General features: G+C 36.6%; 1 protein-coding gene across 1 annotated transcript; it reads right to left on the minus strand.

The window, feature by feature from the left end:
• Positions 1-793: 793 nt before the first annotated feature.
• Positions 794-11,582, minus strand: LOC114256428 (uncharacterized). Its single transcript, XM_028196077.2, has 4 exons — positions 11,394-11,582; positions 11,186-11,270; positions 10,647-11,106; positions 794-1,173 (listed from the first exon to the last, which is right to left on the minus strand). The coding sequence occupies exons 1-4, from the start codon at positions 11,419-11,421 to the stop codon at positions 973-975; spliced, it is 774 nt and encodes a 257-aa protein (XP_028051878.2). The 5' UTR covers positions 11,422-11,582; the 3' UTR covers positions 794-972.
• Positions 11,583-15,504: the final 3,922 nt, after the last annotated feature.

A 15,504-nucleotide genomic window follows, 5' to 3' on the forward strand; every position in this document is an offset into this window, starting at 1 on the left:
TATTTTATATGAATCTGATGAAAGGGTTGGAGCGCCAAATTGAAACACTTTTCATCAAATTCAAATTTGATGAAACATTTGATACTAGATTGGAGATACTCTTCCATTCCATACAAAAAAGTTGAAAACAAAATTCAGCCATAACCAGAAAGCTTGGAGCAAAAAAAAAAAAATTGCGTAACTTTATATTTTTTGAGTCATAACTAAAAAAAAAATATTGTAAACATAAGATGAAATATATTTAAATATCGCATAAGTCATAACTAAAATAACATCATAATTTAAAAAATAAAATTAATTATAACTAAAGAAAAAAATAACATAATTAGAAATGTGTATTAGAATTTTCCATATATATAGTCCAGTAGTCCAGTGGTTTTTTCAGATGAATCTGAAGGTTGAAATGTCATTATCAAGATACAAAAGGTTTGTCTGGGCTTTTTGGTTTTCTTCTGATCAACGACTCCTAATTTCAAAACACTGGACTTACACATAATTTTCAAAACATTTTGCATTTACGAGTCAATTTGCCTGTCTGATTTTGCATTTACGTTTTGCACCGAGTCCTCGTTCCTTGAACCAAGTCAATCCGGCTTGAGTAAATTTCAGGATATGCTATTGTGATCGTTGTCAGCGAGTTTATTTGTTTTGACAGAAAACAAAAATATTTGTCATAAAAATGTTTTCTATTTTTTATTTCAACATGAAATTAATGTGCTACTGATTGAATTAGTAGCCACGGGTGTTTTGACCATGTTCTAACGACTTTTAAAAAATTAACAAAATTATCGTCTTGCCATCAAATAGTCAAACTTCTCTAACCAATTAACTTTCTGTCAATGTACATTGATCAAAAAAACTGTGTCAATCTACACTGCATCACTATCAAAGACGCCACAAAAGCATTTCACATTGTAATCCTTTGCAAAAGGTTTAATTTCTGAACCACATTCTCACAAATGTGTTGTTTGTTTAAATTTCATGTTGCTCGGTCGATTGTTCCTTCAAGTGATTATGTGGTTGATCTTCAAGAGTGGTACCACCATTAGCATCATCTTCAGGGTGCAGAATCAAACCATAGCTAACAGCGACATGAAGCCACTCGGTCTCTGTGGTTAAGCTCTCATGCCCTGCCATGTACCTCTTCAGCTCAATGCCAAGGCTGCTAATTGGCTATAAAACAAGGTCCCAAAGATTAGAAAATGAGAATATCATCATCCACAAAACCACAACATATATTCAAGTGACAACTTACAAATTTCATGGGTTAAAAGGTCCAGTTCTTTAATACCATTTTGTGCACTTAATTTATTACTACCATTGGCATACGCAATGTGTATACAATTCAATAGAGTAAAAATAAATGATAAAAAAATTAGGAATATTTACATGTAGGTACTAATAAGTAGACTTATTGTCTAATAGGTCCTATGGAAAAAATTTGTCATAAAAAAAATCACTAATTATAAGTTTTAGCAACATTTATAAAAATCATGAAAAAAAAAGTCATTAATTGTCAATTTTTAGCGACATATACAAAAAATTGTCACAAAAAAATTATTTTTAATGACAATTTTATCAAGACTTATTTTCAATAATACTTGATGAAAATTAAGTCTAACTATTAGGATCTATTGATAGTTTACCCAAAAAATTAAGACTTTGTTTGGTAGAGCTCTGGAATCTTAATTCCATCCCTTGCTTTGAATGTTGTGTTTAGTGTTGGAAAAAATGATTTTTAGAGATTTTAATTTAATATTAAAGTGTGGTGACTTTAATTAAATATTAAAGTGGGTCCTAACCATTTTTTGTGTTGGGTCCAAGTGAGCCAAAAACCATTGGGTTTTGAATAAGAAATTGCCAAGAAATTGCTTCATCATGAATAGGATTTTAAAGAGTATTTAAATCTTTTTTCTTAGCTAAAGGGTGTGAATCCTTTAGGCATCCATACTTTTTATTTTGTGGAAAGGGGCTATGGATGCTTGATGTTTTAATGACTAGCCTTAAAGGCTGGAGGCTTTTCCTCTCTCCCCTATACATGTATAAATTGAGACCCTCCAGTCAAGTTTCAATATAGAAATTTTTACTTCCATTTTACAAGTCAGTTTGCTTGATAGTTCCTATTGTGAGAGAGTGTTGCCATTGTTTTGTTCGCTAAGCTAGACAGATAGTGCTTCTGCCGTAACTGGTTTTGACCGTCGTATCCTGGGAGACAGACGCCGGGTTTCCTCAAGCACTCGACCTGTGAGGCGGCGAAATCTGTTTTAAGGAACTGCTTCCGTGCAGGCTTCGGTTTTGTCTCTTTACCCTTTATTGTTTTTTGTATATTTCTATTGAAATTTAGTTGTAATTATCAGCATATGTTCTTGGTATATAATTTGTTTTCTTCATAAATCTATTTATTTAATTTCATAATTTTGAACAACAAGCTTAAAACAGATTTTATATATCTTTCTATGAAATTGATCGAATAGCTTTATATAGACTATTAGGTTAACTTTGTATAATGTTACTAGGAATTGTTGCGGAATTGCTCACTATTTCAATAATTGTAAATTATGCAATGGTACTCTCTAATTGCTTAGTTTAATTAGAATGCTCTATTATAATTTGCATACTTAATTGTATTAGTATGATCTTGTTTTATGCGTATGGTTCATCATTTCCCTACCATGATTTGCATGAATTTTAAGGTTATAAAATATAATTTATGGATGTTGCAATTTTGACATGCTAATTCTATTCTAGTCTCAATTTGTTACATGCTTATTATTTTCTAAGCTAGATTACATAATTTAATGTATTTGGAGTTATAGAGTTTTATGAATTGTGTATATGATTAATCTAAATTATCTAATTGTGTGCATTAATATGAATTATTTAATTAGGTGCATTAATCTAAATTATCTAATTGGGTGCATTAATCTGAGTTATTTAATTAGGTGCATTAATCTAAATTATTTATTTGGGTGCATTAATCTGAATTATTTAATTAGGTGCATTAACTTTGAATTTGACTTATCTATTTGGAATTATTAGTTTAAATGTTTATTATGAATTAATTTCATTCATGACTCATGAGTATTGAACTTTATTTTAAAGTTGTAATTTAATTTTGAAGTTACAAATTGTATTTTGTTTTGGTACCTTATATTAGTTGGTTACTTATATAATTAATAGTTGGCTAGATGGTTTCAATTATTTATTATAATTAAATTTTTTAGATTATTTGTTTGTATTTTGTTGTGGTTTGCTACTAACTTTCTTTGTAGGGATACCAATGCGAAAAACAAATATAAAACCAAATGAATAGAATTTGGGATGTAAAAACAAAAATGTTTGGACTACTAACGTTTGTGTTGAATAGGAATACCTAAGCGTGGAAAAGCTTTTGGACTACATAGAATCCTTATGGATTGGCTATTTTATCAAAATGTTTGAAGCATGTTTGCTTGAGATGTAATTGATTTGTTTACCAATTTGTAGTAGTAAGTTTTATTTGCTTATATTGTTGTAGCAATGGTTTTACATTGCTTGTAAAGTTTTGGACCCTGGTTTGCTTTAACCTAGTTCATCCCTAAGAAAATTTAATTCTTAATTTGTTTATCACGGACTAGGAGTCAACATGCTCTTAAAAGTTTTGTCAAAAGGTTAACTGGGTTTTAAGTGGGACCGATGTGACCCCTCCAGTCTTCCTGGGAACTTTCTTGACCATGTTCGATTCTAGGTTTTGTGGTGAGACTAATTTTTGAACTAATTTTTCTTCTAAGGGATTTTCTAAGGGTTAAGTTTAATTTCTGGAAACACAGACAGAAGTGATATTCTGGTGTAATTTTCGAAATGGAAACTATCACTGATGCTGCTGCTACTACTAATGTTAGTGGGGATTTGAACCCCGGGGCAACTAGATTGCCAACCCCTACTGCTGTGACCTCTGTGGTCAACCCTGGTGTTACTCTGGCTGTTCCGGGAGGACCGCTTAGTCACCATGAGCGCCCAGAAAAATTTGCTGGGGAAAACTTTAAGAGATGGCAGTAAAAGATGCTGTTTTACTTGACCACACTAAACCTTGCCAAGGTTCTGAGTGAGGATCCTCCAGCCGTGGCAGAGAATGAGCCTGACAGGCAGAAAGTCATGGCGCTTGACACATGGAAGCAGACAGACTATCTTTGTCGGAACTATGTGTTCAACAGCTTGGCAAACTCACTCTATAGTGTGTTTTGTTCCAAGAGCTCAGCAAAAGAATTATGGGAATCTCTGGACAAAAAGTACAGGACTGAGGATGCCAGGGCAAAGAAATTTGTGGTTGGCCGTTTCCTTGATTTTAAAATGGTAGATTCTAAAACTGTGATAAGCCAAGTCCAGGAGTTCCAAGTGATCTTGCATGAAATTCATGCTGAGGGGATGCCTTTGAATAAGTCATTCCAAGTTGCTGTGACCATTGAGAAACTTCCCAATGGTTGGAAGAATTTCAAGAATTACTTGAAGCACAAGCGCAAGGAAATGTCTGTTGAAGAGCTGGTAGTCCGACTCCGGATTGAAGAGGATAATAGAAAGAAAGGAGGGAGTACCTCCTCAGTAAAGGCCAATGTTGTTGAGCATGGCAAATCTTCTGGGATAAGGAAGAAGCCCCCTGTGAACAAGAGCTCTAAGCTGGGGCCAAGGGGTGGTGTTGAAAAGAAGTCGGCTTACAAGCCGCAAGAACCTGGTTATCAGTTCTTTGGGAAGTGTTATAACTGTGGTAACGAGGGGCATCGGGCTAGTGACTGCCGCAAGCAGAAGAAGCCATACAAGACCAAACCTCGTGCTCATATGGCAGACTTACAAGAGCACTCCCATGAGGAGGATGATATGCACTTGTCTGCCATTGTCTCTGAGGTGAATCTGGTGGGTTCAAACCCAAGAGAATGGTGGATTGATACTGGGGCTACACGCCACATCTGCTCCGAGCAGAAACTGTTTACAACTTTCGAACCGGTTACAAACGGTGAGAAGTTGTTTATGGGAAACTTTGCTACCTCGATTGTTGAGGGGAAAGGAAAGGTGGTCCTGAAGTTGACGTCAGGAAAGGAGCTGACCTTGAACGAAGTCCTGTATGTTCCGAACATTCGTAAAAATCTTGTCTCAGGGTCTCTTCTTAGTAAACATGGTTTTCGCATGGTTTTTGAGTCCGACAAGGTCGTTCTTACCAAAAGCGGAATGTATGTGGGTAAAGGTTATATGTTGGGGGGTATGTTTAAACTCAATGTTATGACTGTTATCCCAAAGATGAATAAAGGTGCATATTCTTCTGTTTACATGCTTGAGTCTTCCAATTTGTGGCGTGATAGACTAGGACATGTGAACTTTGAATCTTTATGTAGATTAATCAAGTTAGATCACATACCATCTTTTAAGATTAATCCGAAACACAAGTGTGAAACTTGTGTTGAAGCGAAGTTGACGAGATCTTCGTTTCATTCTATTGAAAGAAGTCCAGAACTGTTGGATTTAGTGCATAGTGATGTGTGTGACTTAAAATTTATACAATCACGTGGTGGCAATAAGTACTTCATTACTTTTGTTGATGATTGCACTAAGTATTGTTATGTCTATTTGCTCAAAAGCAAAGATGAGGCGATTGACAAGTTTGTTCTTTATAAGAATGAAGTTGAGAATCAAGTAGGTCGCAAGATTAAGGCTCTAAGAAGTGATCGTGGTGGTGAGTATGAATCTCCGTTTATTGAGACTTGTGCTCAATCTGGGATTATCCACCAAACCACGGCGCCTTATTCTCCTCAGTCTAATGGAATTGCTGAGCGGAAGAATAGGACGCTAAAGGAAATGATGAATGCAATGTTGATAAGTTCTGGATTGCCACAAAACTTGTGAGGGGAAGCAATTCTCTCTGCAAATTACATTCTGAATAAAGCACCCCAGAAGAAGGTGGACAAGACGCCGTATGAGTTATGGAAAGGTGTTAAGCCTTCGTATAAATTCTTACGAATGTGGGGGTGTCTTGCAAAAGTGGCGATTCCTACACCCAAACGGGTTAAGATAGACCCAAAATCTGTGGATTGTATATTCATTGGTTATGCACATAATAGTAGTGCATATCGGTTTCTTGTTCATAAGTCTGAAATTCCAGACATACACAGGAATACCATCATGGAGTCAAGGAATGCATGTTTCTTTGAAGACATTTTTCCTTGCCGAACCCATGCAGGGGTTCCAAGGACTTTGGAGCAATTTGATGAGCTTGCCAGTGAGGATGATCATGTTGATGATCCAGGTGATGATCAAATTGAGGTTTTAGATGAGCCCAGACGGAGTAAAAGGGCTAGGACATCCAAATCTTTTGGTCCAGACTTCTTGACTTATACGGTTGAGAACGAACCTCAAACTTTCCACGAAGCTGTGACTTCTCCTGAGAGTCCTTTATGGAAAGAAGCGATCAAAAGTGAGATTGACTCCATCTTACAGAACCACACCTGGGAGTTGGTAGATTTACCTCCAGGTTGTAAGCCTTTAGGCTGCAAATGGATTTTTAAACGAAAGATGAAGGCCGATGGGTCTATTGACAAGTATAAGGCGAGGCTCGTTATCAAAGGGTACAGGCAACGAGAAGGCCTGGATTACTTTGATACGTACTCACCTGTAACTAGGATAACATCCATTCGCATAGTGATTGCGATAGCAGCTTTGCGCAATCTTGAGATACACCAGATGGATGTAATGACAGCTTTCTTAAATGGGGATTTGAATGAAGAAATCTATATGGAGCAACCTGAAGGGTTTTCAGCTCCAGGACAAAGCAAGAAAGTCTGTAAACTTGTCAAATCTTTGTATGGTTTGAAGCAAGTGCCTAAACAATGGCATGAGAAGTTTGACAATGTGATGTTGTCAAATGGGTTTCGAATCAACGAATGTGATAAGTGTATTTATGTCAAAGACACTGACAGAGGTTATGTCATTTTGTGTCTATATGTTGATGATATGCTCATTATAGGTAGTAACGATGAAATGATCAAAACTACCAAGAAGTTGTTAAACTCTAAATTTGACATGAAGGATATGGGCATTGCAGATGTTATTCTGGGAATTAAGATTACCAGAATCTCTGGCGGAATTGTACTTTCTCAGTCTCATTATGTTGATAAGATACTTGAGAAGTTTAGTGGATCAGATACGAGTGTGTCATTGACACCTGTAGACTTAAATCTACACTTTACCAAGAATAATAAAGAGAGTGTCTCCCAGTTAGAATATTCTCGGGTAATTGGAAGTTTAATGTATTTGATGAGTTGTACTAGGCCAGATATAGCTTACTCGGTTAGCAGGCTTAGTAGATACACAAGTAATCCTGATGCTTCTCATTGGAAGGGCATTGTGCGGGTGTTAAGGTATTTACGCTACACTCGGGATTATGGGCTGCATTATACTCGATATCCAGCGGTGCTTGAAGGATATAGTGATGCGAATTGGATATCAGATATAAAGGACTCAAAGTCCACTAGTGGATATGTGTTCACTCTTGGTGGGGGCAGCCGTGTTTTGGAAATCTTCCAAGCAAACGTGTATATCCAGATCAACGATGGAATCAGAGTTTGTTGCTTTGGATAAAGCAACGGAAGAAGCAGAATGGCTTCGCCATGTCATTGAAGATATTCCACGTTGGTCTAAACCTGTGCCAGCTATTTGTATTCATTGTGATTGTCAATCTGCAATTGGTAGGGCACAGAGTAATATGTATAATGGAAAGTCTAGACATATCTGTCGTAGACATAATTCCATACGACAACTACTCTCGAATGGAGATGTCTCTTTAGACTATGTAAAGTCTAAGGACAACATTGCAGATCCGCTAACCAAAGGGTTAAGTCGAGTGTTAGTCGAAACGTCGTCAAAAGGAATGGGGTTAAGGCGTTTGGAAGTTACCGGAATGGAAACCCAACCTAGTTGACTGGAGATCCCAAGATCTAGGTTCAATGGGACAACCTAATTGCGTGTAACAGTGGTATGTCACTGAGGAGGTTAAACCTCCAACCATTCCTTCTATTAGTGATACCTACAAGTGTAGAGGATAAGCTGAGCTTTTAATGACTCTTATGTGTTAAGCTGTTGAGCTAAGTATTGCAGGATACTTTAGTAGAGTCACCTATGTGAGTTTGAAGTGGGGCCGCTTCTAGAAGAATTGGACAGACCAAGATTCTTTGAAACCACTCGCTGAACCAGGCTAGTGTCCAGGGCCACACAGGGCACACCAGTGAGAACATAATGGTGGTAGGAGTAATTCCCGTGTGAGATCTATTGTCTCAGTTTACATAAACGGTAGAACAGTTCAAGATGTCTTATTCACTGATCTGCCAGTAAACTCGATAGGTTTTCACTGGGAGAGGTTCAAAGCCAAAAGCTACCTTCTCTGATGTCAGGGTTAGTCCGTTGTACTCTCTCTCAGAGTCTTTATCGTTGAACGATGTCCGTTTGTTGAGTCATTCGGTCAATTTTTATTCATGTGGGGGATTGTTGGAAAAAATGATTTTTTGGGACTTTAATTTAATATTAAAGTGGGTCCTAACCATTTTTTGTGTTGGGTCCAAGTGAACCAAAAACCATTGGGTTTTGAATAAGAAATTGCCAAGAAATTGCCAAGAAATTACTTCATGATGTTAGATTCATGAATAAGATTTTAAAGAGTATTTAAATCTTTTTTCTTGGCTAAAGGGTGTGAATCCTTTGGGCATCCATACTTTTCATTTTGTGAAAAGGGGCTATGGATGCTTGGTGTTTTAATGACTAGCCTTAAAGGCTGGAAGCTTTTCCTCTCTCCCCTATACATGTATAAATTGAGACCCTCCAGTCAAGTTTCAATATAGAAATTTTTGCTTCCATTTTACAAGTCAGTTTGCTTGATAGTTCCTATTGTGAGAGAGTACTGCCATTGTTTTGTTCGCTAAGCTAGACAGATAGTGCTTCTGCCGTAGCTGGTTTTGACCGTCGTATCCTGGGAGACAGACGCCGAGTTTCCTCAAGCACTCGACCCGTGAGTCGGCGAAATCTGTTTTAAAGAAACTGCTTCCGTGCAGGCTTCGATTTTGTCTCTTTACCCTTTATTGTATATTGTGTATTTCTGTTGAAATTTAGTTGTAATTATCAGCATATGTTCTTGGTATATAATTTGTTTTCTTCATAAATCTATTTATTTAATTTCACAATTTTGAACAACATTTAGTTAGTACTTTCAAAAATTAATTTCACACCCATTTTTCAAAACACGTCTACCCAGTTATCTCCTGAACGTCCGGAGCAATTTTTATTTTTTTATTTTTTTTTTTGCATCTGTTATTTTTATATTTTAAATAAAAAATATTTTTGCATTTTTTTTTATGAGTTTTGAATAAAATTTTGAATTGTATGTTTGGTTATGAATTATAAGTTTTTGAATGCCCTTGTTGTGAAAACTTGGAGGACATTGATCATTAATTTCGGTTTTGTCCCAACGCTACGCAGGTTTGGAGTCAAATATTCAGTCCAGAATGGCACTCCAACATGCTTAATTTGTCGTGGCCCGGATGGATCATCCGGAATGTAAAAGGAAGGAACAAATCCCCTCACCTGTTTCTTGTTACCTTGTGGACTATTTGGAAGAATAGGAACAAAATGATTTTTGAAAAAAAACACACTAATTTGCATCAAAGTGTGGAAAGTATATTTTGCTATGCTAAGGAAATTTTTCAAGCATTCAGTTTAGATATTACAACACTGCTAAAATATAAAAGTCTATCTGTTTGGTCTTGTCCAAGTGCAGGAACAATTAAACTAAACACGGATGGTAGCACTCGCCGAAATGGAGGAGGTGGAGGTTTTGGAGGACTTTTTCGAGATGAGACAAGTTCATGGATTAGTGGCTACTATGGGAAACTAGAGATATGCACCAGCCTTGAAGCGGAGCTTTGGGCTGTCTACAAGGAACTCACAATCATTCTCCAACGTGGTATGAATCAAGTGGTCATTGAAACAGATGCAGAGCAAGTGGTGCAACTGTTAAGCGAAGAGTTGAGAGAGCGATGTCCCTTTAGGGGCGTTGTGGAGGATGTGCGTATTATCATGAGAGGCTGTGACTGCACCCTCCAACATATCAAAAGGGAAGCCAACATTTGTGCAGATGCATTGGCAAAACTAGGAGAAAATCAACCAACTGAGTTACTAATTCTTAATGATCCTCCAACGGAAATCCGTAACTTGCTTATTGCGGATATTGTTCACCTCTCTCAGGAGGTTGTTAGGACATAGTTCCTTTTGCTTTTCTTTTATTTCCGATGTACCCAAAAATAAATAAATAAATAAATAAATAAGTTTTTGAATTAAATATCATATATCACATCATTCAATTCAAAACTTATAACCAAATAAATTTTTTACACTCAAATCAAAATTTCAAAACTCGTAAACTCAAAATATAACTCTATTCTCAAATCATAATTTTAAAACTCTACCAAACTTTTCCTAATATTACAATATATGTTGCTCAACTAGTAAGAACTTTTTTTCTTAAATTTAATGTCAGTTTCAAATCTTGTGAATTTTTCTATCCAAAGACTTTCACTTTAATAAAACTTTTTTATTTTAAATAGAGAAATGAGTAAAGAAAGTGGAAGAGTTCTAACCTCTGCCTTTGATTCAAGAGCAAGCCTAAAGAAAGCAGCCGAAACAAAATGTTTCCCAACCGACTCGGCCAATCTGATCTGACTAATCCAGTAAGCCGAACTCTCCATCCTATCAAACCTACACTTGCTACACCTCTCTGCACTCCGGTACGGTGTACTGGAAACTCCACCCTTAGCCACCGGAGCCAAACCCGCCATCGGAGTCCGAGGACTCGAAACACCTCCCTCCGCCACACCTACAGCGGCAATTTTCCCAATTTGTTCTTGAAAACACACACTCTTCTCTTTCTTCTTCAGCATTGCTCTGTTTTTTTCAGGGGATTTGGTGTTAAGAGAGGTTTGGGTTAGATTGGGTTGTTTTCGGGAGACTTGGATTGAAGGTTTTTTGAAATCGGACTTCTCGGCCACTGTCTTTGGGGGAACATTAGGGTTTCGAGTGGCGCCAAAGACTCGCCTTTGCCTGTAGAACAGAGGATTTAGAAACATGCAATGTAGAGATATAATAATTAGAGTAATTGGGTATTATGGGTATGTTTTACCTGTGAATGGGTTGTTCTTTGGTGTTTTGTTTCGGTGCTTGGATTGGTTTTGGGTTAGTTTTCGCCTTCAAGGGCTGAGATTTTCCTGGGTTTTGTGTAGTACATTGAAAAATTCAGATATATTTCTAAATCTATGTATATATATGTGTGAGAACAAGAAGATTAAATTGAGAACAAATTATTGAAAAAAATAAAAATAAAAAGGTACCTTGAAACCGAGTGGCCTGAATTTCCATTGCAAGAAATCAATCACTGCAGAATGAGAATTAATTTCAGTTGTGATTTTTTAACGCTTTTTAAAATTATGTTATTGTAAATAAACCGCCCTCCCTCTCTCTCTCTCTCTCTCGAATAAAAATCACAGAAAACAGATCAGTGTTTGAATTCTTTTCCCTTTGGATAAAAGATAGGCCATGTTTGTTTAGGCGGACTGGATTAGCATTCCCATGACTAATAGTCCTAGGATTACGAATCCGTTGGATTATGTATCCTAACTTAACTAATAGTCAAGTTTAAAATAATTAGTCCGCACCTCAATTGTTTAACCAAATATCGGATTAATAATTTTATTGGACTATTAGTCCAATCCCAAGCTCATGTCCACCCAAACAAACATGGCCATATAGTATAAAGAAGAACAGAGCATGCTTGTGATTTTTGAAGTTTGAATTGAGGGGAAAAAAACGCGGGAAAGGTTCTCGGGTGGTCATAGACGCTCCCAATATAGGCCCCTTGAAACCCAGACTTTGATCTTGTTTGGTTTGTATTTAAGAAATATGTTTTGAGATAAAAAAGTACGAAAATTTTTTTGGTTTGATTTTTTTTCAAAAGATGTTTTGAAAAATTATTTTGAGAGAGAGTTTTGGAAAAAGTGATTGATTTGATGTGTATAAGAGAGAGATTTGTTTGGAAAATTTGTAAACCAAACAAGTTTTGGAAAAAAAATTTAGAAAAATTTGTTTGGTTTGATTAGTTTTGAAAACTTATTTGTAGAGAATTTTTCTCAAAATTTTTTGAGAAACACAAACCAAACAAGGCCTTTGTTTTTTAGCCCAATTGAGAGACCCGTGAATAAAATATCTCAAAAAAAAATTAATTGTTAAAAACTATTCTAATTTATAAAAAAAAATTTAAAAGTAAATTCTATTTTTTTTAATTGTTAAAAATTATTCCTGCCTTAAATATATATATATATGAAAATAGTAAGAAGTGTTTTTTTTTATTTTTGCCATTAAATTACATTTTGAAACTCAACCAAAAAAGATTTTGAGAATATGTTTCAAACAAAATAATAATAATAATAAATTATGGTATAATATAAGGTAATTCACACCATTGATCACTATAATTTTAATAAGATTTTATTTTGGTATTCATAGTTTAACATTGTCAGTTTTTAGGCTTTTTGTTTATAGCCTATGTATACACATATCTTATTAAAATAAATATAAAGATTGATAATGCGATATGGTCAATGGTGAATGGGTCGGATTGATTTGTGCCTTCAATGGGTTTGCTGGTTGTCAAATCCTCGACGTGTGCCTGCAAAAAGATCTGTAGGGGAGTAGTCCCCTGTGGACACTCCAACGATCAAGCAGGGTTAGGGTAGAGAAATAGTGATAGATAGTGGTTAGTTAGAGAGCGTAGAAGAAGAAGAGGAAGAATACCATATATTCCCCCAAACGTACCTCGAAAGCTTTCCTATATCTCTTGTCCATCATTTCCTTGTCCATTCCAAACTGTCTTGTTGGCCAAAAGTCTATAGCCTAGTTACCATCGTCCATGGTGATTTTGCATACTCCGGCGTGAGGGGTCTTGCTGTATTTAATGTTGTGATGGCCTTATTTAATGGCTGATGTGTGAGTGCAATAACTTTGTAGGATTTTTGTCTGCTTATGTGGCTAATTCCCTAACTGACAAGTGTTTGAATGCTAGTGGTCCTGGCCCAGTATTAGCTTCTCAAAGCTACTGGACTTTAACCGTGCGACTGCTTGGAAGGTTGAGGATAGGGGTGGATCGAGTCTATCTGGGCCGTGAGCTGGACCTTATGTCGTGGGCTTGGCCCTCTTGGGTCGTGCCTATTAGTAGTACCCTATTTCCGAGTGCAGCTCCAGTCCAACGAAGGGAATATGAAAGGTGGGGGTAGTCTTCCAAGGCGGGAAGGGTTATAGAGGGCGGGCGGGTAAGTTTTGCTTCTAGAGGGAAGGGGAAGTCGGCATTGTGGCCAATCGTGAGGGTGGCCGACAGTAAAGGTAGCAAACCGATAAGGTGGTTGACCAACAAAATGACTGACCGACCGACCGACGAGGGTGGTCCACCATCGAGACGACTGACTGTGTAGGTGGCTGTAGACACTCTATTTTTGACCGCCCTAAAGACTTGGGCGCTTTAGGTTGATCACTCAATAATGAAAGTTATGCTGTACAAACATTCGATTTCTTCAGCAAGAAGAGCTTCTAAATCCCAACCTTTCACCCATTTTTTGACCAAAACTATTTTAGATCTTAAAACCCTCTCTTTTAAAATATTTTTCCAAATATTTCTATGATGTTTCGAGGCTCGCATTTTGTTTAAAAGTTACACTTTTCGGTAAATCAAGCAAGGACAAAGTGAAAATAAATGGAAGATAGGTGAAATCTTTGAAAAATCTTTAAAAACTCTTATTTATTGGTTTGGAGTTGAAGAAAATAGGAGGGGAGAGAAGAAAACTAGTTGGGGAAGAAGTTGGGCATCAAACCGTTAAGAGAGAATTGGGTAGCCTCCACTAAATCAGACCTATCTCTTTGCACACTTATACTTTAGTTATGAGGCCACTACCATTGGAAATTGAACTTCTGGGGTTTCAATTTAGACTCAAGAATCTCCTAAAGCCAAGTCCGAATGAAGGAGATATGGCTATTTGAAGTTAGGCATCAATTCGGTTAAGATAGAAATAAACAACTTTCACTAAAATAGTCATATCTCTTTTCACACTTAGAATTTAGATGTGAGGCTTCCACTATTGGAAAGTAGACTTTAGGGGCTTCAATTTAGACTCAAGAATCACTTAAAACTGAGTCTGGATGAAGGAGATATGCCCATTTGAAGCTGGGCCTAGAAGCAGATTTTTGTGGCTGGCAGGCCACTACTTCTAGCCTGTCGGCCACTTGTGAAAACCCCAGATATTTGTTGCCAGCTATCCCCCAAAAGCTCCAGCTGTTTGTACGTAGATATTTTCGACTGAGGCTCATGTTTTTATATATATACTTGACCTTCCTTATGTTTTTAGGTTATAAAAATTTCCGAAGGGACCAAAACTTGAAATTCTCTCTCTATCTCTATTTTACAACCTATACACTCTCTCTTTAAATTTCCTAAACCAATCTTGGAGCTCTCCTTGTTGAGATTATTGAGTCGAAATTTTAGCTCTTGAGAGTGTAAGTTTTGTGGTTTGTGAACAAAAGAGTAACCTTCCTTCAAGAGGTATAATTTTTAGCATCTCTACACTGCTCTCCCATCTTTTCTTACTATTTTTGAACTATTTTTGGACTATTTTTATCGGCTGAAGCTTGTAGTTTAAGGCTATTAAAAGTCTGGGTTAACCACCCTTCTTTACACCTTGTCTTCTAAGCCTTTACACTTGTATTTCCCATCTCTTCCTTAACTTTTTTTGAATTTTTTACCAATGATTTTTAGAGTTATTTCAGTGGCTAAAATCATGTCTTGAGGTCCAAAAATGGAGGGGGTAGCCTCCCCTCCTTATGCTTTGTTTACTAGATTACATAGCTCCGTGTTTTAGCTTATTGCTCTAACTATTTTTGTCTTAATTCCAGCATGTTTTAGGACTTTAGCACTGTTTTAGGACTGATTTAGCACTGTTTTAAGACTTTTTTTAGTGGTTCATTGCATTTGATTTTTGTATTGCATGCTTGTAGTGTAATTGTCCTCACAGGCTTGGTGGTTTAGGCTTTAGCCACCAACCTATTTGAGTTGATAGTATTTGTTTATGGCTTTCCATACTTGTTTTCACTCCTAATCACTTTTGCAACCTCCCTCCTTTCTTGGCTTTTTCTTTGCTTTGAAAGTTGATTCAAACTAGTTGCTTGTTTAAAGCATGAGATTGAGGACTTGTGCTTAATGATTTAATCCCTTTGGGGGTTCATTACCAACGGAACGACACTACTCTCATGCCTAAAACAGCTCTTGGTTTGACGCTTCTTTCCATTCTTTCTATTAGAGGACTTAAAGCTCACCTTTGGACTTAATTTACTAAGAAATGGTTGGTAATTAAAATGGAGTAATAAAATTGGGGACTAAAAATGATGCAAGTTAATAACTTG

The sequence above is a fragment of the Camellia sinensis genome, chromosome 12 (assembly GCF_055761805.1).
Source record: "Camellia sinensis isolate YWXY chromosome 12, ASM5576180v1, whole genome shotgun sequence".
NCBI classification, from domain to species: domain Eukaryota; kingdom Viridiplantae; phylum Streptophyta; class Magnoliopsida; order Ericales; family Theaceae; genus Camellia; species Camellia sinensis.

Coding starts and splice junctions, on each gene's coding strand:
- LOC114256428 (XM_028196077.2), bottom strand. CDS start 11,421: ATGGAAATTCAGGCCACTCGGTTTCAAG. Junction 11,107..11,185: donor AAAGAACAACCCATTCACAG/GTAAAACATACC, acceptor TCTGTTCTACAG/GCAAAGGCGAGTCTTTGGCG. Junction 1,174..10,646: donor CTCTTGAATCAAAGGCAGAG/GTTAGAACTCTT, acceptor CTTGTTTTATAG/CCAATTAGCAGCCTTGGCAT.